Source organism: Mercenaria mercenaria, chromosome 6, assembly GCF_021730395.1.
Source record: "Mercenaria mercenaria strain notata chromosome 6, MADL_Memer_1, whole genome shotgun sequence".
NCBI classification, from domain to species: domain Eukaryota; kingdom Metazoa; phylum Mollusca; class Bivalvia; order Venerida; family Veneridae; genus Mercenaria; species Mercenaria mercenaria.
Genome location: NC_069366.1, coordinates 37935581 through 37960047, shown reverse-complemented (window position 1 = coordinate 37960047; position 24467 = coordinate 37935581). Strand labels below are relative to the sequence as shown.

Sequence of the window (24467 nt, the reverse complement as noted above, 5' to 3'; positions counted from 1 at the left end):
CTAAATTTCATGAAGATCAGTTGAAAAATACCGCCTCTATTGCATACACAAGGTTTTTCTTTGATTTGACCTAGTGACCTAGTTTTTGACCCCAGATGACCCATTTTCGAACTCAGCCTAGATTTTATCAAGGTAATCATTCTGGCTAAATTTCATGAAGATCGGCTGAAAAATACAGCCTCTATCGCATACACAAGGTTTTTACGTGAAATTACCTAGTGACCTAGTTTTTGACCCCAGATGACCCATTTTCGAACACGGCCTAGATTTTATCAAGGTAATCATTCTGACCAAAATTCATGAAGATCAATTGAAAAATACCGCCTCTATCGCATACACAATGTTTTTCTTCGATTTGACCTAGTGACCTAGTTTTTGACCCGAGATGACCCATTTTCGAACTCGCCTAGATTTCATCAAGGCAATCATTCTAACCAAAATTCATGAAGATCAATTGAAAAATACAGCCTCTATGGCATACACAAGGTTTTTCTTTGATTTGACCTAGTGACCTAGTTTTTGACCCTAGATGACCCATTTTCGAACTCGGCTTAGAATTCATCAAGGTTATCATTCTGACCAATATTCATGAAGATTAATTGAAAAATACCGCCTCTATCGCATACACAAGGTTTTTCTTTGATTTGACCTAGTGACCTAGTTTTTGACCCGAGATGACCCATTTTCGAACTCGGCCTAGATTTCATCAAAGTTATCATTCTGACCAATATTCATGAAGATTAAATGAACAAGAGCTGTCCGTAAGACAGCCAAGCTCGACTATTCGAAATATTGTCACAGAAGCAGGAAATTATTACCCAAAATGTTAAATATCAAAAGAGTTTTAAGTTCGAAACGGGATATAATTTGACCAAAATGCACATCAGAGTTATGGGACTTGATGCTATCAACTAGTTTAATAACCCCGAAGAAACATGTTAAGTTTCAATTCCATATCTGCATTAGTTTTGGAGATAGTAACTTGCATGTAAAACTTTAACCAGAATTTTCTAAGTCCAAAAGGGAGCATAATTTGCTCAAAATACATGTTAAGAGTTATGGAACTTGACCCAGTGAGGTTGGTAACTGACCTAGAAAAAGAATAAATAAGTTTCAAAGCTATATGCCTTTTGTAATAGCTGTATGTACTTGCACGCAAAACTTTAACCAGGATTTCTAAGTCCAAAGGGGGCATAATTGCCCAAAATACATGTCAGAGTTATGGGACTTGATTCTATCAACTAGTTTTATAACCCCGAAGACACATGTGAAGTTTCAATTTAATATCTGCATTAGTTTTTGGAGAGAGTAACTTGCATGTAAAACTTTAACCAGGATTTTCTAAGTCCAAAAGGGGCATAATTTGCTCAAAATACATGTCAGAGTTATGGGACTTGGCCCAGTGAGGTAGGTAATTGATCTAGAAAAAGAAAAAATAAGTTTCAAATCAATATGCCTTTAGTAATAGCTGTATGTACTTGCACGCAAAACTTTAACCAGATTTTCTAAGTCCAAAAGGGGCATAATTTGGCCAAAATACATGTCAGAGTTATGAGACTTGACCCAGTGAGGTAGGTAATTGATCTAGAAAAAGAAACAAGAGGACCATGATGGTCCTGAATCGCTCACCTCTTCCCACATGACCCAGTTTTGAGTATGACGTCGTTTTTTCTATTATTTGACATAGTGACCTAGTTTTTGAGCTCATGTGACCCAGTTTTGAACTTGACCTAGATATTATCAAAATAAAAATTCTGACCAATTTTCATGAAATCCATTGAAAAATATGGTCTCTAGAGAGGTCACAAGTTTTTTTCTATTATTTGACCTATTGACCTAATTTTCGAAGGTACGTGACCCTCTTTTGAACTTTATCTAGATATCATCAAGGTGAACATTCTCACTAATTTTCATGAAGATCTCATGAAAAATATGGCCTCTAGAGAGGTCACAAGGTTTTTCTATTTTTATACCTACTTGCCTAGTTTTTGACCGCACGTGACCCAGTTTCGAAACTGACCTAGATATCATCGAGGTGAACATTCAGATCAATTTTCATGAAGAGCCATTGAAAAATATGGCCTCTAGAGAGGTCAAAAGATTTTAATAATTTTAGACCTACTGACCTAGTTTTTGACTGCAGTTGACCCAGTTTCAAATTTAACCTAGATATCATCAAGATGAACATTCAGACCAACTTTCATACAGATCCCATGAAAAGTATGGCCTCTAGAGAGGTCACAAGGTTTTTTTATTATTTGACCTACTGACCTAGTTTTTGAAGGCACATGACCCAGTTCCAAACTTGACCTAGATATCACCAAGGTTAACATTCTGACCAATTTTTTATGGAGATCCATTCAAAAGTATGACCTCTAGAGAGGTCACAAGGTTTTTTCAATTTTTAGACCTACTGACCTAGTTTTTGACCGCACATGACCCTGTTTCGAACTTGACCTAGATATCATCAAGATGAACATTCAGACCAATTTTCATACAGATCCCATGAAAAATATGGTCTTTAGAGAGGTCACAAGGTTTTTCTATTATTTGACCTACTGACCTAGTTTTTGAAGGCACGTGACCCACTTTTGAACTTGACCTAGATATCTTCAAGATGAACATTCAGACCAACTTTCATACAGATCCCATGAAAAATATGGCCTCTAGAGAGGTCACAAGGTTTTTCTATTATTTGACCTACTGACCTAGTTTTTGTAGGCACGTGACCCACTTTCGAACCTGACCTAGATATCATCAAGATGAACATTCTGACCAATTTTCATGAAGATCTCATGAAATATATGGCCTCTAGTGATGTCACAGGGTTTTTCTATTTTTAGACCTACTGACCTAGTTTTTGACTGCACGTGACCCAGTTTCGAACCTGACCTAGATATCATCAAGATGAACATCAGACCAACTTTCATACAGATCCCATGAAAAATATGGCCTTTAGAGAGGTCACAAGGTTTTTCTATTATTTGACCTACTGACCTAGTTTTTGACAACACGTGACCCAGTTTCGAACTTGACCTTGATATCATCAAGGTGAACGTTCTGACCAATTTTCATGAAGATCTTGTGAATATATGGCCTCTAGAGAGTCACAAGGTTTTTCTATTTTAGACCTACTGACCTAGTTTTTGAGGCAAGTGACCCAGTTTCAAACTTGACCTAGATACATCAAGGTGAACAATCTGACCAATTTTCATGAAGATCTTGTGAAATATATGGCCTCTAGAGAGGTCACAAGGTTTTTCTATTTTTAGACCTACTGACCTAGTTTTTGATGGCACGTGACCCAGTTTCGAACTTGACCTAGATATCATCAAGGTGAACATTCTGACCAATTTTCATGAAGATCTTGTGAAATATATGGCCTCTAAGAGGTCACAAGTTTTTCTATTTTTAGACCTACTGACCTAGTTTTTGAAGGCACGTGACCCAGTTTCGAACTTGACCTAGATATCATCAAGGTGAACATTCTGACCAACTTTCATAAAGATCCCATGAAAAATGTGACCTCTAGAGTGGTCACAAGCAAAAGTTTACGGACGGACGGACGGACGCACGGACGGACGACGGACACCGCGCGATCACAAAAGCTCACCTTGTCACTTTGTGACAGGTGTGCTAAAAATAAGTTTCAAATCTATATGCCTTTTAGTAATAGCTGTATGTACTTGCACGCAAAACTTTAACCAAAATTTTCTAAGTACAAAAGGGGGCATAATTTGGCCAAAATGAAGGTCAGAGTTATGGGACTTGGTGCTATCAACTAGTTTTATAACCCCGAAGACACATGTGAAGTTTCAATTCAATATCTGCATTAGTTTTGGAGATAGTAACTTGCATGTAAAACTTTAACCAGAATTTTCTAAGTCCAAAAGGGGGCATAATTTGCTCAAAATACATGTTAGAGTTATGGAACTTGACCCAGTGAGGTTGGTAATTGACCTAGAAAAAGAATAAATAAGTTTCAAAGCTATATGCCTTTAAATGATAGCTGTATGTACTTGCATGCAAAAACTTAACCAAGGTGTGACGCCGACGCCGACGCCGACGCCAGGGTGAGTAGAATAGCTAGACTATTCTTCGAATAGTCTAGCTAAAAATACAGCCTCTATCGCATACACAAGGTTTTTCTTTGATTTGACCTAGTGACCTAGTTTTTGACCCGAGATGACCCATTTTCGAACTCGGCCTAGATTTCATCAAGGTCATCATTCTGACCAATATTCATGAAGATTAATTGAAAAATACAGCCTCTATCGCAAACACAAACTAAATGTTGACAGACGACGGACGACGGACATCGAGCGATCAGAAAAACTCACCTGAGCATTGCTCAGGTGAGCTAAAAAGACATACAGTACATGTTTGCCATGTTTTTGAAAAATTTTAACTCGAAATACTCCAGTCCAGATCAGCATCATCAGAGTCCAAAAGCATCGGACATGACACTCCTTGCCAAAACGAAATCTAAACTGTTATGCCCGATTTTTTAGGATCCGCACTCGCCAATTACTGCAACTCCGACTGTTGACAATTTGTAAGATGTAATACCGAGTGCTGAATACACATTACACACACGCTGATAGCATAATTTAAGCTCCACCTACTGCAGCTACTTGTGAGATTTTCGTGAGAAGTGTGAAAGCTAATCAAATTATCCGTTACGCTAGAGGTGATTGTATTCAGCCAATTACAGCTGCGGTTACGTTTTTGGCACTATGTTTGATTGTCAACAAGTAAGAGTGCAAAAACCAATAATTCCATAAGCGTTTCTCAGTCTGGAAAATCACGATGCAGTACTCGTTTAATTAGCATGTTTTTTTTAAACAAATGAGGAAAATTCGGTAGCCCAGTCGGTCTTGTACCTGTGGAAAATCGGTAGCCCGAGCTGAAATTTGGTAGCCACGGGCTGTCGGACTACCGTGAATTTCGAACACTGCGTGCTGTTCATTAGAAGTCATTTAAAGATATTTCTTTTTTTAGCACTAGTGGCCTCTAAAAGGATCTGGCGCCCCATCTTAATAAATTTTGGATGGAACTTACAATGATGCTACAGACCAAGTTCAATAAGATCTATCAAAACGATCATATTTCCTAGGCAGTTTAATTATAATTACCTGATGACCCCAAGGGATTAGGGGTCACTTGACTATGACCTTGACCTTCTGACCTACTTTCTTGTTTTTTAAAATACAGCCTTGAAATTTGGATGACATGTACAGTTTTGCACACCGATCTTAAAACTGACTTTCATTGACCATGAATTTGACCTACTGACCTACTTTCTAATATTTTAGCATCAGTTTGCCATTTTAAACTTGGGGCTCATATTACCCAGGTGAGCGATTCAGGGTCATGATGACCCTCTTGTTTTAGTTGTCTTCATTAAAAGTAAGATTAGATACCATTAAGTCAGTAGTCAAGATCCTTAACATTTGATCAGATTTAGAAATTGATCAGAATGATGTTAAACAGTTGTATCCGACACCAGTGAACATTCTTAATTACCGAAGCCTTGATCAAAGTTCAAGTGAAATTAACAGAGGTACAGTATACTATTTTTCTACTTCCTGTTGTTCACTTTAGTGAAAGGATAAAATTATCTGTTGAAAGTTGTTATTAGCTGGTCATGAAAATATCTTGATATTAAATCAGTGTCAAGAAGTTGGCACTAACATTAAAAATCAAACTTCAATTTCGAGCTAGCTTTGAAGTTTCAGTCAGCTCAAAGATTGAAATTCAACAATAAACATCTTGAATTTTTTGCTAGCTTTGAACTTAAGCCAGCACTATGATTGAAATTCAGATTTTCCAAAAAATTGAATTTTTAGCTGCGATTGACTTTTGAGGTGGCCTGAAGATAGAAAATTGATTTTTGAGCTATTAGTATAGGGTGGATGATCCGTCGTCCGGTGTCCTTCGTCCACATTTTTAACATCTACTCTGAAACTACTGGTCAGAATAACACAAAATTTGGTCTGTATCATCCTGGTGAGGTCCTCTATCAAGTTTGTTTGTTCAAATGGGGGCACTTGGCCCCTTTTAGAGGTCACTAGAGCTAAAAATAGAAATACCTTTAAATGACTTCTTCTCATGAACTGCTTGATGGATCTCCATTAAACTTGGTATGTTGAATCATTATAAGGTCCTCTCCAAAATTTTTCAAATTGGGGCTCTTGAGCTAAAAATAGAAATACCTTTAAATGACTTCTTATCAAGAACCACTTAATTGATCTTCATCAAACTTGGTCTGTAGCATCATTCTATGGTCCTCTCCAAAGTTTGTTCAAATGGGGGCACTTGGCTCCTTTTAGGGGCTGCTAGAGCTAAACATAGAAATTCCTTTAAACAACTTCTTCTCATGAACCTCTTGATGGATCTTCATCAAACTTGGTCTGTAGCATCATTATATTGTTTCTCCCAAGTTTGTTCAAATGGGGGCAATTGGCTTCTTTTAGGGGCTGCTAGAGCTAAAAATAGAGATTAGGGCTGTCATTGATAGAAACGATATCGATATATCAACGATATTTTTTGGTCGATCGATTATCGATTCCCATTTTTAAAAATCGATATTTTACAGGAATAAAAATCAGTCCAGATAAACACTCTAAAATAACTTTTCTGCCTGCAAAGATGTGGCCTAAGTAACAGAAGTTGTCTAAAAAGGTCATGTGTGATCTTGTACCGTAGCAGTCTTTATTAATTTTTATTTATTTCATAAATACAAATACAACACAATCAAACAGTAATATGAAAAGTAGGCAATGAAACAAAAGATAACATTAACTTATAACAAAAAGGTATATAGCATGCACATGAACAAACAGGTTGTTAATCTAACTTTATAATCGATATATCAATGTATCGTCGATATTTGTCTTCCGATTTATCAGTATCGTCGATATGCCTAAGACCCAATCAATGACAGCCCTAATAGAGATACCTTTAAACAACTTCTTCTCATGAACTGCTTGATGGATCTTCATCAAACTTGGTCTGAAGCAACATTATATGGTACTCTCCCAAGTTTATTCTAATGGGGGCACTTGGCCCCTTTTATGGGCCGCTTGAGCTAAAAATAGAAATACCTTTAAACAACTTCTTCTCATGAACTGCTTGATGAATCTTTATCAGACTTGGTCTGTAGCATAATTATATGGTCCTCTCCCAATTTTGTTCAAATGGGGGCACTTGGCCGCTTTTAGGGGCCACTAGAGCTAAAAATAGAAATACCTCTGAACGACTTCTTACCATGCACCGCTTGATGACTCTTCATTAAACTTGGTCTGTGGCATCATTATATGGTCCTCTCCCAATTTTTTTCAAATGGGGGCACTTGGCCTCTTTTAGGGGCTGCTAGAGCTAAAAATAGAAATACCTTTTAAACAACTTCTTATCATGAACCGCTTGATGGATCTTCATCAGACTTGGTATATAGCATAATTATATGGTCTTCTCCCAAGTTTTTTTTCAAATGGGGACACATGGCCCTTTTAGGGGCGGCTAGAGCTGAAGAAATACCTTTAAGTCTTTTTTTTTAAAAAAAATTGTGCTCTGCCCCCCCCCCCCCCCCCACACTACCAAATATAGATTTGGTCTTGTCCGTGCATCTGTCCGTCCGTATGTTCGAAGTTCGTGCGGCGCCTAGCTAAAAAAAAGTATTTGATATAAATTGATGAAACCTTGCATGAGTCTTTATCATGATATGAACTTGCGCACCTCCTATTTTTCCTCTGACTCCGCCCTCTATTTCTAGAGTTATGGCCCCTGAAATAGTCAAAAACGCACATTTTCACCTTGTGACATGCCTAGCTCAAAAAGTATTTGATGTAGATTTAAGACCGTAAACATTTGAATTATTGCCCCTTATTTGTGACAAATGTACCAGTGGGGGGGCACACCCTGTGTCCTACAGACACATTCTAGTTTTTAATTCTTATAGATTTGCCCTTGTCCATCCTTCCGAGAATGTTGTGTCGCGCCTAGCTCCAAAATTATTTGACGTAGAGTCACAAAACTTTACAGGAATGTTGGTCAGCATGTGTAGTTGTGCACCTGGGGTTTCGCGTCCGGATTCATTCAGTCATGTATGAGTTATGGCCCCTGACTTTGTAAAAATTGGTCATTTTAGTGTTGTGTCACGCCTAGCTCCAAAAGTATTTGACATAGAGTCACAAAACTTAAAAGGAATGTTGGTCAGCATGTGTAGTTGTGCACCTGGGGTTTCGCGTCCAGATTCATTCAGTCGTGTAGGAGTTATGGCCCCTGACTTAGTGAAAAATTGGTCATTTTAATGTTGTGTCATGTTGCTCAAAAAGTCTTTGACCTAGAGTCACCAGAGTTTACAGGAATGTTGGTCAGCATGTGCAGTTGTGCACCTGGGGTTTCGCGTCTGGATTCATTCAGTCATGTAGGAGTTATGGCCCCTGACTTAGTTAAAAATTGGTCATTTTAATGTTGTGTCGCACGTAGCTCCAAAAGTATTTGACCTAGAGTCACCAAAGTTAACAGGAATGTTGGTCAGCATGTGCAGTTGTGCACCTGGGGTTTCGCGTCCGGATTCATTCAGTCATGTAGGAGTTATGGATTTGTCGCGCGTATGTCCTTTGTCATGTAGTGGGGGCATCTGTGCCCCATGGACAAATTTCCAGTTAAATACTTTGTCACAAGCAAGATTGTTTAAAAGATGGAATCAAACGGTTCACTTGATGGAACTTCACTGAACTTGTCTGTAACATCCATGTAAGGTCGTGTCTAGTACTGCCCTTTTATGACCACCAGATCTAAAAATAGAAAGAACCAGACGATGGATTTTCACTAGACTTGGTTTGAAGCATATAGTTGTATAGTCCTGGATAGTCCACTCTCAAGTTAGTGAAATTGTTTCACTTGCAAGAGCTAAAGATAGAGAAACTATTAAACAACTTCTCATGAACTATATGATAGACCGTCTTCAACTTTGTTTGGTCTTGTAGCATCCTTGTATGGACCTCTCTTAAATTTATTCTAATAGTTGTGCTTAGACCCTTTTAAAACTAAAGATAGAAAAAAAACTATAACTATTGTCCTTTGAAACTAGCAAATTATCATTGTATATAGTGTTTTTTCTAGAGTGAGGCATTGGGGCGCCCCGTCCTGCCCTTTTTAACTGCCGCCACACTGCCCTTAAAATGCGCCCTCATGCCTTTGATCTTCTGCTAAATCCCGCCCTTTATCCTGTAGACATGCCTCGCCGATTTTTTTATCACAGCGAGTGCACACAGTTGATGAGAATCAATGAAGTGTTAAAATTAATCGATAAAGAGTACTGATCCTTTGTACTGCCAATTAATGAATTGTCCATAAGCAGCCAGCTGATTACCGAGCACGTGAAAAGCGCCCATGCAAGCCTTAAATAAGACCATTGTTGTATATAATAGTAAGTGTATATCAATGCAGTCTGATCCTACCGTAATTTCAACTGGAAAATGCACAAATTTAATGAACTTCAAAAGCAAAAATAAGTTTAGAATGTCCACTCATTAAACAAAAACCTGAGTTGTTAGATTGGGGTAGATGTCGGGCGGGCGGCGGGCGGGGGCGGTGTCAAACTGGTGTTTCCGGTCAATAACTTTTGTTTCGGTAAAGATATTTGAATAAAACTTGGTATGTATGTAGCTTATATCAAGACAAAGGCTGGGATTGATTTTGGGGTTTCTGGGGTCAAGGTCAAGGTCACTGTTACTTAAAATAGAAAAAGAGTTTCCGGTCAATAACTTTTGTTTCGGTAAATATATTTGAATAAAACTTGGTATGTATGTAGCTTATATCAAGACAAAGGCTGGGATTGATTTTGGGGTTTCTGGGGTCAAGGTCAAGGTCACTGTTACTTAAAATAGAAAAAGGGTTTCCGGTCAATAACTTAGGAATGAGCTATCATGATGAAACTTGGTGTATAGAAAACTTATATAAAGTTGTAGCTTGGGATTGATTTTGGGTTTCTGGATCAAGGTCAAGGTCATTGTTACTAAAAATAGGGTTAGGGTTAGGTTAGGGTTAGGGTTAGCATATCTTCTACATGCATGGAGGGATTTTGATGAAAGTTGGCACAATTGTTCACCATCATGAGACGGAGTGTCATGCGCAAGAATCAGGTCCCTAGGTCTAAGGTCAAGGTCACACTTAGAGGTCAAAGGATACAAGAATGAAAACTTTGTCCGGAGCATATCTTCTTCATGCATAGAGGGATTTTGATGTAACTTGGCACAATTATACACTATCATGAGACGAAGTGTCTTGCGCAGTTCCCTTCTTTAGAATTACTTCCCTTTGTTGTTACTATAAATAGCTTATATTGTAACTTTTTCATTACTAGACGTAGGGAAAAATCAAGACCACTTTTCAGTAGTACAACATGCATGTTACATCCAATTTTGAGGTGTATTTTGACCAATCTCTACCTGGTAAGGATTTCTGTGTGGACTTACAATTTTTTTTTTTTTTTTTTTTTTTTTTTTAAGATTAACTTCCCTTAGTTGTTACTATAAATAACTTATATTGTAACTTTTTATAACTGACCGTAGGGAAAAACCAAGACCACTTTTCTGTGGTACAACATAGTTGTTACTTTCTAATTTTAGGTGTATTTAAGGTATCTCTACCTGGTAAGGAGTTTTTTTGTGGACTTAGAAAAACAAAAGAATTACAATGATTACTAAACAACCACAAAATTAAAATTACATCTGCAAATACAGGTGCTAGAGTAAAGAAATGTGACGGGCGTATATTGTGACATTCTGGCACTCTTGTTTATTCTTATGAAAAGTGTTGAAAACCTGGTTTCGTGGCATTGCCGCGTTTCTTGTGATTCTAATTACACCCGATGTCGTATGTACGCTCAACCACAAACTGAATGATTACATTGAAGCCATCAAGCGTTTTGGGTCCCGTGGTCCGAGAAATTTTTTCATGTAACCAGAATCCAACAGATATATTAACATGATTCAAAACTTACCAGAGTGTTTTTACCAGAGATATTCTACCGGATGTAGATGATACCGATGAAGCGATCAATCGGCCCAGTTTTAGGCTGTGAGCTCAACTCAACAATTTTTCCATAATTCCTTCAAAAAAGCTGACAGTCAACGTATTTTTTACGATAAGTAACATCAAAATTTAAGGAACTATGATGCATCAAGTAAACCAAGAAAAAAACACTTTTCGACGACATTCCGAAAGTGTACCAGAATCCGGAAAGTTCATTTTGGATATATTTTTTTTACAGAGTTTTATAGCACTTTTCTGTTAATGAAATATTGACAAAAGACCTAATCGGTATAAAATGAATTTTGATAAATATTACTTTACAATGTGACCTGAAATAGATCTTTTCATTATGTTGTAACATGTTGCATGGTTTCAAGCTTATATACATATAAAGGCCTCCACTATTTCATATTCACATGAGTAAGTTGACATCCTTGGTGACATTTTTAAGAAAAAGGCTTCAGTGTTATGACCAGAAGTACAAAGTAATGTGAAACCGATCTGTAAACTCTGTTACTGGTTTTGGGAAGATATCATTAAACCACTTTATTCTTTGGTAAGTGTGAAATAATCATAAATAATATGAATACATAACTATAAACATCTGGAAACGCAACTACGGTAACTTTCCTGTTGAAAACAGCACCCTGCTTCTTTTTGACAGCACCCTGCCCCTTTTTGACAGCACCCTGCCCTTTTTATACGCCCGATTGAAAAATGGGACGTTTTATGGGAACGCCCCTGGCGGGCGGATGTGCGGGCAGGCGGCATCCACAGACTTTGTCCGGAGCATATCTTCTACATGCATGGAGGGATTTTGATGAAACTTGGCACAATTGTTCACCATCATGAGACGGAGTGTCATGCGCAAGAACCAGGTCCCTAGCTCTAAGGTCAAGGTCACACTTAGAGGTCAAAGGTCAAATTCAAGAATGGCTTTGTCCAGAGCATATCTTCTTCATGCATGGAGGGATTTTGATGAAAGTTGGCACAGTTGTACATCATCATGAGACGGAGTGTCTTGCGCAAGAACCAGGTCCCTAGGTCTAAGGTCAAGGTCACACTTAGAGGTCAAAGGATACAAGAATGAAAACTTTGTCCAGAGCATATCTTCTTCATGTATGGAGGGATATTGATATAACTTGGCACAAATGTTCACCATCACGAGTTGGAGTGTCTGCGCAAGAACCAGGTCCCTAGGTCTAAGGTCAAGGTCACACTTAGAGGTCAAAGGATACAAGAGTGAAAACCTTGTCCGGAGCATTTCTTCTTCATGCATAGAGGGATTTTGATATAACTTGGCACAAATTTTCACCATCATGAGGTGGAGTGTCTTGTGCGAGAACCAGGTCCCTAGGTCTAAGGTCAAGGTCACACTTAGAGGTCAAAGGATACAAGAATGAAAACCTTGTCCGGAGCATTTCTTCTTCATGCATAGAGGGATTTTGATATAACTTGGCACAAATGTTCACCACTACAAGACAGAGTGTCATACGCAAAAAACAGGTCCCTAGGTCTAAGGTCAAGGTCACACTTAAAGGCCAAAGGTCAGATACAAGAATGACTTTGTCCGAAGCATTTCTTCTTCATGTATGGAGGGATTTTGATGTAACTTGGCACAATTATACACCATCATGAGACAAAGTGTCATGCGCAGTTCCCTTCTTTAGAATTACTTCCCTTTGTTGTTACTATAAATAGCTTATATTGTAACTTTTTCATTACTAGTCGAGGGAAAAATCGAGACCACTTTTCTGTAGTACAACATGCATGCTACATCCAATTTTGAGGTGTATTTTGACCAATCTCTACCTGGTAAAGATTTTTGTGTGGACTTGCAATTTTTTTTTTTTGGATTTTTTTTTTTTTAAGATTAACTTCCCTTAGTTGTTACTATAAATAACTTATATTGTAACTTTTTTTATAATTGACCGTAAGGAGAAACAAAGACCACTTTTCTGTGGTACAACATAGATGTTACTTTCCAATTTTTGGTGTATTTTAAGGTATCTCTACCTGGTAAGGAGTTTTTTTGTGGACTTAGAAAAACAAAAGACTTACAGTGATTACTAAACAACCACAAAATTAAAATTCCATTTGCAAATACAGGTGCTAGAGTAAAGAAATTTGCTGTGACGGGCGTATATTGTGACATTCTTGTACTCTTGTTGAGCTCTAGAAATAACACTAGTATATCTGTACAACCAAATTATTATCTGTAGTCTTATAATTTCAGGAGAGCAAGAAGACATGGAGTTGTTTACAAGGTTTTTTCTTGTGGATAATATTGGAACGATTTCTGCTGCAGGTAATATTTAGATAATCTCTATTTAAACATTTGTCTGAAAACGATGTCCTCAAAAGGTTGTGCATGAGAGAATACTTTAATGATAACGAGTTACCTTTTTGGGTATTGTATCTGAAGTAAGTGACAGAAAGAGGTATTCAAACTACATGGTTCTGTCAGAATGCCAGAGTAAGACCAGATTAATGACCCTTTGTATATGTATATATAATGTATATTGAGCATTTTCTGTCCATCGGAAGTCATATCTCAGACCTGGTTGTGGGGATTTCAGTAAAGCATGGTAGATATGTTAACATAGTTGTAAAGAGCTGTAAAGCTAGTCTACATCATTATGTTTTTATTTGATTTTTCATACGTCCAGAGTCATATCGCCGAATTGGCTTGTATGATTTCAATAAAACATTGTAGAAATTTTAACCACACTATAGAAATTCAGCCCTGCAAGTTTTAGTTTGATTGCTTGAGGAAGACAAGATTAATAGCCCATTGCACTTATATATAGTTATAATATATAAATAGTTTTATTTTTTGTCTGTCCGGAGTTATATCTCAGACATAGTTCATTTGATTTCAATAACACTTAATAGAAATGTTAACTGATGTAGTGAAATGAGGTCCTGCAAGTTTCAGTTTCAGACAGATTGCTGTGTCCTTTGTACTTAGATAGTGTTTTTATAAGCCCGTTTGAAAAACGGGACGTATTATGGGAAAGCCCCTGGTGGGCGGGCAGGCGGCGTCCACAGACTTTGTCCAGAGCATATCTTCTACATGCATGGAGGGATTTTGATGAAACTTGGCACAGTTGTTCACCATCATGCGACGGAGTGTCCTGCGCAAGAACCAGGTCCCTAGGTCTAAGGTCAAGGTCACACTTAGAGGTTAAAGGTCAAATTCAAGAATTACTTTGTCCGGAGCATATCTTCTACATGCATAGAGGGATTTTGATGAAACTTGACACAGTTGTTCACCATCATGAGACTGAATGTCTTTCGCAAGAACCAGGTCCCTAGGTCTAAGGTCAAGGTCACACTTAGAGGTCAAAGGATACAAGAATGAAAACTTTGTCCGGAGCATTTCTTCTTCATGCATAGAGGGATGTGTTCACCACCATGAGGCGGAGTGTCATGCGCAAGAACCAGGTCCCTGGGTCTAAGGTCAAGGTCACACTTAGAGGTCAAAGGATATGAGAATGAAAACTTTGTCCGGAGCATTCTCTCTTCATGCATAGAGGGATTTTGATATAACTTGTCACAAATGTTCACCATCATGAGGCGGAGTGTCATGCGCAAGAACCAGGTCCCTAGGTCTAAGGTCAAGGTCACACTTAGAGGTCAAAGGATACAAGAATGAAAACCTTGTCCGGAGCATTTCTTCTTCATGCATAGAGGGATTTTGATATAACTTGGCACAAATGTTCACTACCACGAGACGAAGTGTCATGCGCAAGAACCAGGTCCCTAGGTCTAAGGTCAAGGTCACACTTAGAGGTCAGATACAATAATGACTTTGTCCGAAGCATTTCTTCTTCATGCATAGAGGGATTTTGATGTAACTTGGCACAATTATACACCATCATGAGAGGAAGTGTCATGCACAGTTCCTTTCTTTAGAATGACTTCCCTTTGTTGTTACTATAAATAGCTTATATTGTAACTTCTTCATTACTAGTCGTAGGGAAAAATCGAGACCACTTTTCTGTAGTACAACATGCATTCTACATCCAATTTTGAGGTGTATTTTGACCAATCTCTACCTGGTTAAGATTTTTGTGTGGACTTAATTTTTTTTTATTTTATTTATTTTTTTTTTTTTTGGATTTTTTTTAAAGATTAACTTCCCTTAGTTGATACTATAAATAACTTATATTGCAACTTTTTTATAATTGACCATAGGGAAAAACCAAGACCACTTTTCTGTGGTACAATATAGATGTTACTTTCAAATTTTAGGTGTATTTTAAGGTCTCTCTACCTGGTAAGGAATTTTTTTTGTGGACTTAGGAAAACAAAAGTCTTACAATGATTCAGATTACTAAACAACCACAAAATTAAAATTCATCTGCAATACAGCAGCTAGAGTAAAGAAATTTGCTGTGACGGGCATATATTTTGACATTCTGGCACTCTTGTTATTATTCCATTTTCTGTATGTCCAGAGTCATATCTCTAAAATGGTTTTTTGAAGGATTTTAATTAAACATAGTGGTTTCTTGGGTCAAGGTCAGGATCATGCTGCAAATTCAAGAAAAAAAACAGTTTTAGTTAGAAATGAGGTAAACAGACCAAACCTGGTAAATAGGTAACTTTGATGGAGAATGTTTGTATATCAATATAGATAGCTTGGTTCAAGGTCGTCGTTATTAAATATAGAAAAATAGTTTTGGATCAAAAACTTAGTAAGTAACTTAGTAAGGAATGAGTAGCTTTCAAAGAGACTGAACTTCAATTGCATTTAGGCGCTTTTTATTGGCATAGAATGCTACTTCAGTCCATTTGGCAGGGGATATCAATTCACTGAATTTGCATTATATAACAAGCTTCTCAGTGCAATTATACTTTCTTATCTCTCATACATCTTAAACTTCTACCTAATCGCCATTATACCCATTGTGTCGTAGGGCAAATTCTCAATTTTTGTTTTACATTTAAAACACTTTAATTTATCATGCTGTCATTTTAATAACTTTTGTTAACATGAAATGCTGGTAAAATGTTTTCATTGGTTTAAATAGGGGTGGCAAAATCAGTTGTCCGACTTGCTCAGTTTGTCACAGAGCCTATACTGACATGTAGAATTTCACCATATTTTACTACATAACCACTATACAGACAGGTGGAAAATAGCTCAAAGTCAGAATCAGATTTTGCCCCCTCTGTTTAAAGAAAAAAAAAAGGTAATAAAATCTCTTAAATGTACATTAATATGTACATTGTTCAGGTGATCAAGCACAGATGGTGAGATATGCGAAGAGTATACGTATAGATGTACAGCTTCAGACAGATACTACACAGGGTATAATCTACCCTCCGGCTCTACAGATAGAGTATGGCACTGTGTCACTGGCAGATGCTCAAGCTGGAGGAGAAGTTGACGTATGTACATATTGTTTTACCTGGCATGAGCCAAAGATAATCTTGCTTGCAGTGTATCTGTCAGTTATCCTCCGTCTTAAACTTTATACCCAGATAATATGATTCTGCAACACCCATTTTTTAACAATTTTTTTATCCCCCCCGGCATCTACTGATGCGGGAGGCATATAGTGATTGTACTGTCCATTCGTTCGTTTGTTCGTTCGTTCGTCCATACGAGGTTAACCAAATGGGACCGTTCCATCTAGCATCAATACCCCTAACTAGAATGACTTGATACTAATGCAGATGTAACCTGTGACCATTCCTCATCTTCAGACATCACCTGACCTCATTTTGACCTTGACCTTGAACTTGACCTCGTTTTGGACTTTGGCATTGTCCAACCATCCGTCTTTCCATCCCTCCTGTAAGACATGGTTAGGAATGAAATCTTGTAGAAATAATAACCACTTAAGGAAATGCCAGCTGAACATTCTTCCAGATTGACATACTATTAGATCTTCATTTTAAGGTCACATAAAATGTTTGCCAATAATCTGTTAGAAGCGGATATTTACATTCAAAGTGTTTATTTTTGTATAAACAACATTGGTGCAATAATATCAAGAATGGCTAGCGCGATTCATGGATTTTCAGCAAGTCCCAATGTGGTTTATACCCATATAAACACACAAAAAATATTTAATTCTTGAATATGTGCTGTGTTTGCATGCCTCTAGATCTGTCGATGGGCACTCACTGATGTTACACAACAATAATTTGCAAGCAGTGAATGTTTGTTTTCTTCCAGGTTTCATTTACGGTAGATTACACATACTCAGACACTAGCTACCGCAGAGATTTTCAGATTGCTGTTGGAACCCTCAGTACTTTAGGAGTGATTTATGCTGGATACCGTACCTGGGTGTGGTCAAAGCGATCTGGACGACCAAGTATTGACTTTCCAACCATTGCCAACTTCTTCTTCTTTTGTGCTGGTACCTTGGCCAATGTTTTCTTTGTCATTACATTTGGAATGGCTTTCTATTGGTTCATTTTCTTCAAGGTAAGATCTTATAAAGAGATCTGATTAAATGAGAGATACAACTTTTTACCCAAAACAAACTACATGTACAACTTTTTACCCTAACAAACTACATGTACAACTTTTTACCCAAACTACATGCACAACTTCTTTTAGAACAGTTACTAAGGAAATATTCAGTAGACAGATAGGTTCAGAATTGATCTTCTATTTTATGATATTGTAAACCTACTTGAATTTCTGTTTTTGTAGAGACAGAGTGTTGTTTACCTGGTACATCCAACAGACAAACAGTTACGAGACTGGTTGGGTCTGTTTGGGGCGGCATTTGCCCTAAAGTTCCTTGAGGTGGCTCATATGATATTCATGCAGTGTAGCATAGATGTGTTTTTTATTGACTGGGAGAGATCTCGAGGTGTAGTCAGTAACTCAGCTGAAACTACAAAAACAAAAGAGGTATGCTGACTTAAGCCAGGTAACAAAATTGAAACAGTTTCACAGAAATCATCTTGAAATGACCATGTACTGAAATAGCTAAAAACTACTTGAGTTGTCAAAAAATGTGGCCACCAGGGTTTGGGCCTTTTAGGAGCCACTAGAGTTAAAAATAGAAAAAAAAAAAACAACAACCTTTGAATTCTTTTTATACGCCCGTCTAGAGCAGGGCGTATTATGTGAACACCCGTGGCGGGCGGGCTGTCGGCGTCCAAAAGCATGTCAGCTCTCTAAGTCAAACAGTTTTCATCAGATCTTCACCAAACTTGCTAACAATGTGGGCATAATATCTCAGCTAAGTTCGATAACCAGCCAAATTGCCCCAGGCACTTGGGTTATGGCCCTTGAATTACTCGAAATTGCAAATTTAGCATTGTCCACCCTCTAAGTCAAACAGTTTTCATCTGATCTTCACCAAACTTGGTGACAATGTTTGTGGGCATAATATCTTGGCCAAGTTCAATAACCAGCCAAATCGCCCCAGGCACTCTTGGATTATGGCCCTTGAATTACTCGAAAAACTGCGAATTTAGCCTTGTCTGCTCTCTAAATCGAATAGTTTTCATCCGATCTTCACCAAACTTGCAGACAATGTTTTTGGGCATAGTATCTCAGCCAAGTTTGATAACCAGTCAAATCACCCCAGGCATTCTTGGATTATGGCCCTTGATTTACTCGAAAAACTGCTAATTTAGCCTTGTCCGCTTTCTAAGTTGAACACTTTTCATGCGATCTTTACCAAACTTGCTGACAATGTTTTAGGGCAAAATATCTCAGCCAAGTTAAATAACTAGTCAAATCGTCCCAGGCACTCTTGGATTATGGCCCTTGAATTAGGCCAAGTTCAATGACGGGCGTATTTTATGACAGTCTGCCACTCTTGTTTAAATGATAGCTGGATGTTTGCCCAACTTCGTCAAAAGCATACTTTGTGCAAATGGGTCCACTTGATTTTGGGATGAATGTTTTTTTTACTTAACAAAATTGTTGCATTCAATGATACAGTGTATCATGACATATTTAAGATGAGAAGGGCATGGTCTTTAGGACTTCATGGCCCTCTTGGTATATTTTTATTCTAAAGGCCACAAATTGAAGTGGATTTTTAGAGTCATTATAAGAATTGAAGGAAAATATTGATTTAATTAATTTAATGTTATAACATGATCTTGAAGACCAGAAAAGTGATAAATTGCAAGTTTGTAAAAGATGAAGATATTATGTGAAGTAAAACAGAATGAATACATGTATATTACACTGTTATTATTGGCAATTTCGTTAGTTTTGATGGCTATGCTGTACAATCCATCTTGCAAATTTTATTCATATAATATTGCAGGTACCAGTGTCAATATGGAGGACATATTTTGTTGCCAATGAATGGAATGAAATCCAAGCTGTTCGCAAGATCAATAAGACATTTCAAGTTTGGGCTGCTGTATTCTTCCTTGTTGTTGTTGGTTTCGAGAACACAGCAACAAAAGATCCAGACGGGAGTGTAACAAAAGATAGCAATGCGTACAAGGCAGAATACAGCCGTGTATACAGATATGCTGTTGCAGTGCTTGTATATGTAGTTATAGGTATGAAGTAAATGTAAACAGTTTGTATGATACACCATAAGGTATTATTTCACCTGTAATTGAAAATCCAGTAAAAAATGAAATACTTTTAATAATTTGTTATACAGTTTAGCTTCAAATATATCTAGTTTCAAAACTTTTCCCAGAAAATATTTGCGTAAACTTTCTCTTGTCTTGCACTTAATATGGTTCAGTTTCAGTTAAAGCTGTAAGTGAAGGTGTGGTTAACTCCCCTTAAGTTTATTTTTCATATCCCTTAATTTGTATTTTACATTACTGACTTTTTGCAAAACTTTATTTGAAATAGGTGTGTTACAGTGGATCTTCTTCACGTTTATCTACGAGAGATTCTTTGAGGACAAGGTGCGTCAGTTTGTGGACCTTTGTTCTATGAGCAACATCAGTGTATTTGTGATGGCACATGCTCAGTATGGCCACTATATACATGGAAGATCTGTGCACGGAAAAGCTGATACCAACATGAAAGAGATGGCAGAACTCATGAAAAAGGAGGAGGTTTGTGTTTTTGTAGATACATATATGTAATGATCAAACATTCAAGATTTTCTTCATTTGTAAGGAAGTGTTCAGTGTCATAAAAAAGACATCTTCAGGAATTTACTTGTATTTATATTAGTGGTTCCATTGGAAATAGAAAAATAATTCTTACTGAATTTACTTGTATTGATATTAGTGGTTCCAAAGGAAATATAAAAAAATCTTCCTAAGTTTACATGTATTGATTGTAGTGGTTCCAATGGAAATTAAAAAAAATCTTCTTAAGTTTACATGTATTGCATGTAGTGGTTCCAATGGAAATTAAAAAAAATCTTCCTAAGTTTAAAAAAAATCTTCCTAAGTTTACATGTATTGCTAGTAGTGGTTCCAATGGAAATATACAAGTTTTAATTGCTGGTTTGTATAAGAGAACTTGTCTGTAGTGTTTGAAATAATTTGTAGTAAAGTATTTATGTAAACATAATTTGAAAGCATTATTTCAGCATGCCTATTTTATTGTACTAACTCATTTTCACATATGACCTTGAAACATTTTCCTCATAGGTTAGTATTTATTTCATTGAAATAATTATATATGTATTATGTGACATTGATGCTGGTTTCAGGAGGATATGTGTGGTCAGAGAGGGCTGTTACCAAACACAGAACAACAGACATTTGTGATGGCATTACCAAAAAGGTTGAGGCTCAGATATGAGGCTGTACTCCTACCTGCTCAACTTGAGGTATGTTTATTTGATAACAAAAGTTATAATTCTTTAAAAGATATTTTGCTCTAATACTTGTATTATTTGAAGAAAAGGTAGAACTGTTGCACTCAACCATCTGACATACATTGCACAGGTTCCATATATCTGTATTTTCATTACTTAAATTATAACTATTTTTGTAACAATGCTTTGAAAAAGATCAGTGTTGCCGTCTGCAGACAGCTGTTGTTTTAAAACTTGACACAGGATGTAAGCATAACATATGAAATGCCAACTTTGTGTATGTTTATACATTGTTTCAGATTTTTTTTCCGAGTGAAAGTTTTCGAGAGTATCTTCATTTTGTTCTGGACATTTTGAAGTTAATTACATTTATGTCATGCAGTATAAAGTGATGCGTTTTATTAAACAGTTTGATTATGGTCTTACTGTACAGAAATGGCTGAATAGCGTTCAGGCTGACTGAATCACCTACTGCCCTTCACAGTCTGAATGTTTAAAGTGGATGACAGCATCACCTGCTCCTATTAACTGTTGTTTTATGTCATGCCAGGATAAAAGTTTGGTTGCTTCTCCTTTTAAAGGATATTGCCATAATTTATAAGTTAAGCTGTCAATTTAACTTAAAACTCAGCCATTATTAGCAGTTCTGGTACAGGACACAACATTTCGTCATTATAGAATATGAATAGGACTTTTAATTTTGTTTCAGAGTGCAGCAGCAGCAACCAGAGCTGAAGCAGGTCGAGGAGGAAGATTATCTGGGTCAGCCATGGAAAAACAAGTGGAAGCATATGCTACTATAAATAGATTCTTTGCAGCATTCATTGACAGAGTATGTGCAGTTTTTAGCTCCACTATTTGGAGAATAGGGGTGCTATTTTACTCGCCCCGGCATCGGCATCGGCGTGAGCTTTCTAGGTTAAAGTTTTTCGGCAACCTTTGTTTTTCTTTGTTACTATTGCTTATATCTTATTGTAACTTCACATTAACATTGTCCAGCATACAAACAAAGTATGTGCAGGGGCTGGGCCCATTATACCCAATGTCAAGGTCACCAAGTTGTTATACTTGGAATTATTTTCATGTTAAATTTTTTCGAAAGCTTTGTTTATAGACATATCTTTGGTACTTAAAAAGATAATGACTTGAAATTAAAAATATTTCTTTATAATCATCATCTGCATGTGTGGTTACAATTCCCATAACTCTAATTGTATTTTTGACAGAATTACGCCCCTTTCATACTTAAATTTTTTTGGCAATCTTCGCTTTCTGGATATAACTTTAGTACAGTATAAGATAATGACTTGAAACTTAAAATGTATCTTTATCATCATCATCTGCATTTGTGGTAACAATCCACATAACTCTGGTTTGTATTTTTGATCAAATTGTGCCCCTTTCATACTTAAATGTTTTGACAAACTTCCTTTTAAAGTAGAGGTCTCTTATCGAGACATAAATTCATTTTATAGTCAAATCGCCGAATAGTGGAGCGCGCTGTCTTACGGACAGCTCTTGTTTAATATAGTAATGTGTACTTTGTATGATTGTATCATTAGAATCAATTCATCTTAGTAAATGGTTTAGAGGGACCCTCCCAAAGTGATACAAACCTATTGTCTATTTTGGGAAAAAGTACCTGTGAAAATTAGGAATTTTCAAGTCAAAAACATGTCAAATTTGGGAAAATGTTGACAAAATCATAGTTTTGGGAAATTTTTTTGTTAATGTATTTACGTAAGAAGTACTGATTAATGCGTACGAAATGTAAATAATTATTCATGTGCAATGATCAGAATAACGCATCTGAAACTTCTTATTCTTTATTTACTTTTCAGCATGAATTATTATGTCTCCCCCATATTGGTTTTGCCTTCTCCGTCTGTCCCCGTCCGCATTGAGCTTTTCCGGCTTTCACAGGTCAAACTGCTGGCCAGATTTTGACGAAACTTCACATGAGTGATCAGTACCAAGCCTAGTTGTGCATATCGCTGGCCATTCCGCTTCGCTGCACAAAATGGCCACCAGAGCTAAAAATAGAAAAATCTTGTCCAACTTTGACAGGTCAAACTGTTGGCTGGATTTCAACGAAACTTCACTGGAGTGATCAGTACCAACCCTAGTTGTGTATATCATCGGCATGTTCAGCTTCACTGCACAAAATGGCTGCCAGAGCTAAAAATAGAAAATCTTGTCCGCTTTCACAGGTCAAACTGCTGGCTGGATTTCGACGAAACATCACAGGAGTGATCAGTACCAAGCCTAGTTGTGCATGTCGCCGACACGTTCCGCTTCACTGCACAAAATGGCCGTCAGAGCTAAAAATAGAAAAATCTTATCCAGCTTTCACAGGTCAAACTGCTGGCTGAATTTCGACGAAACTTCACAGGAGTGATCAGTACCAACCCTAGTTGTGGATATCACTGGCATGTTCCGCTTTGCTACACAAAATGGCCACCAGAGCTAAAAATAGAAAAATCTTGTCCGGCTTTCACAGGTCAAACTGCTGGACAGATTTCGGCAAAACTTCACAGGTGTGATCAGTACCAAGCCTAGTTGTGCATGTCTTCGACATGTTCCACTTCGCTGTACAAAATGGCTGCCAGAGGTAAAGGTATACATAGGGGGGAGATATATGTTTTTGTGACAAAAACACCTTCTAGTTGCTTTTGGACCAAAACATGTTCCTTATTTAAAGAGTTTTGCTGTACACAAGTTCACTATATCTGAGTTTTACTGTAATATGTTTCAGTTATTGTGAGATACAGACTTTCTGATATTGTGTTTCAGTTGTTGAGATACAGACTTAAATACTTGGTTTCAGCCATTGAGATACAGATTTAGATACTGGATTTCAGCTATTGAGATACAAACTTGGATACTTGGTTTCAGCCATTGAGATACAGACTTAGATACTGGTTTTCAGCCATTGAGATGCAGACTTAGATACTGGTTTTCAGCCATTGAGATGCAGACTTAGATACTGCGTTTCAGCCATTGAGATACAGACTTAGATACTGGGTTTCAGCCATTGAGATACAGATTTAGATACTGGGTTTCAGCCATTGAGATACAGATTTAGATACTAGGTTTCAGCCATTGAGATGCAGATTTAGATACTGGGTTTCAGCCATTGAGATACAGACTTAGATACTGGGTTTCAGCCATTGAGATACAGATTTAGATACTGGGTTTCAGTTATTGAGATACAGATTTAGATACTGGGTTTCAGCCATTGAGATGCAGATTTAGATACTGGGTTTTGAGATACAGATTTAGATACTGGGTTTCAGTCATTGAGATACAGATTTAGATATTGGGTTTCAGCCATTGAGATGCAGATTTAGATACTGGGTTTCAGCCATTGAGATACAGATTTAGATACTGGGTTTCAGTCATTTAGATACAGATTTAGATACTGGGTTTCAGCCATTGAGATACAGATTTAGATACTAGGTTTCAGCCATTGAGATACAGATTTAGATACTGGGTTTCAGCCATTGAGATGCAGATTTAGATACTGGGTTTCAGCCATTGAGATGCAGATTTAGATACTGGGTTTCAGTCATTGAGATGCAGATTTAGATACTGGGTTTCAGCCATTGAGATACAGATTTAGATACTGGGTTTCAGCCATTGAGATACAGATTTAGATACTGGGTTTCAGAGATATAGACTATGTTA

General features: G+C 37.2%; 1 protein-coding gene across 1 annotated transcript in view; it reads left to right on the top strand.

Moving 5' to 3' along the window:
- The first annotated feature begins 11459 nt into the window (after positions 1-11459).
- The window catches only part of LOC128558018 (meckelin-like), a 33714-nt gene continuing 20706 nt past the window's right edge, over positions 11460-24467 (top strand). Inside the window, exons 1-9 of the mRNA XM_053546763.1 lie at positions 11460-11463; positions 13280-13351; positions 16289-16443; positions 17237-17491; positions 17723-17926; positions 19305-19548; positions 19856-20064; positions 20673-20792; positions 21490-21612. Of these exons, the coding sequence (XP_053402738.1) occupies positions 11460-11463; positions 13280-13351; positions 16289-16443; positions 17237-17491; positions 17723-17926; positions 19305-19548; positions 19856-20064; positions 20673-20792; positions 21490-21612 (1386 nt within the window). The remainder of the gene's footprint in view (positions 11464-13279; positions 13352-16288; positions 16444-17236; positions 17492-17722; positions 17927-19304; positions 19549-19855; positions 20065-20672; positions 20793-21489; positions 21613-24467) is intronic.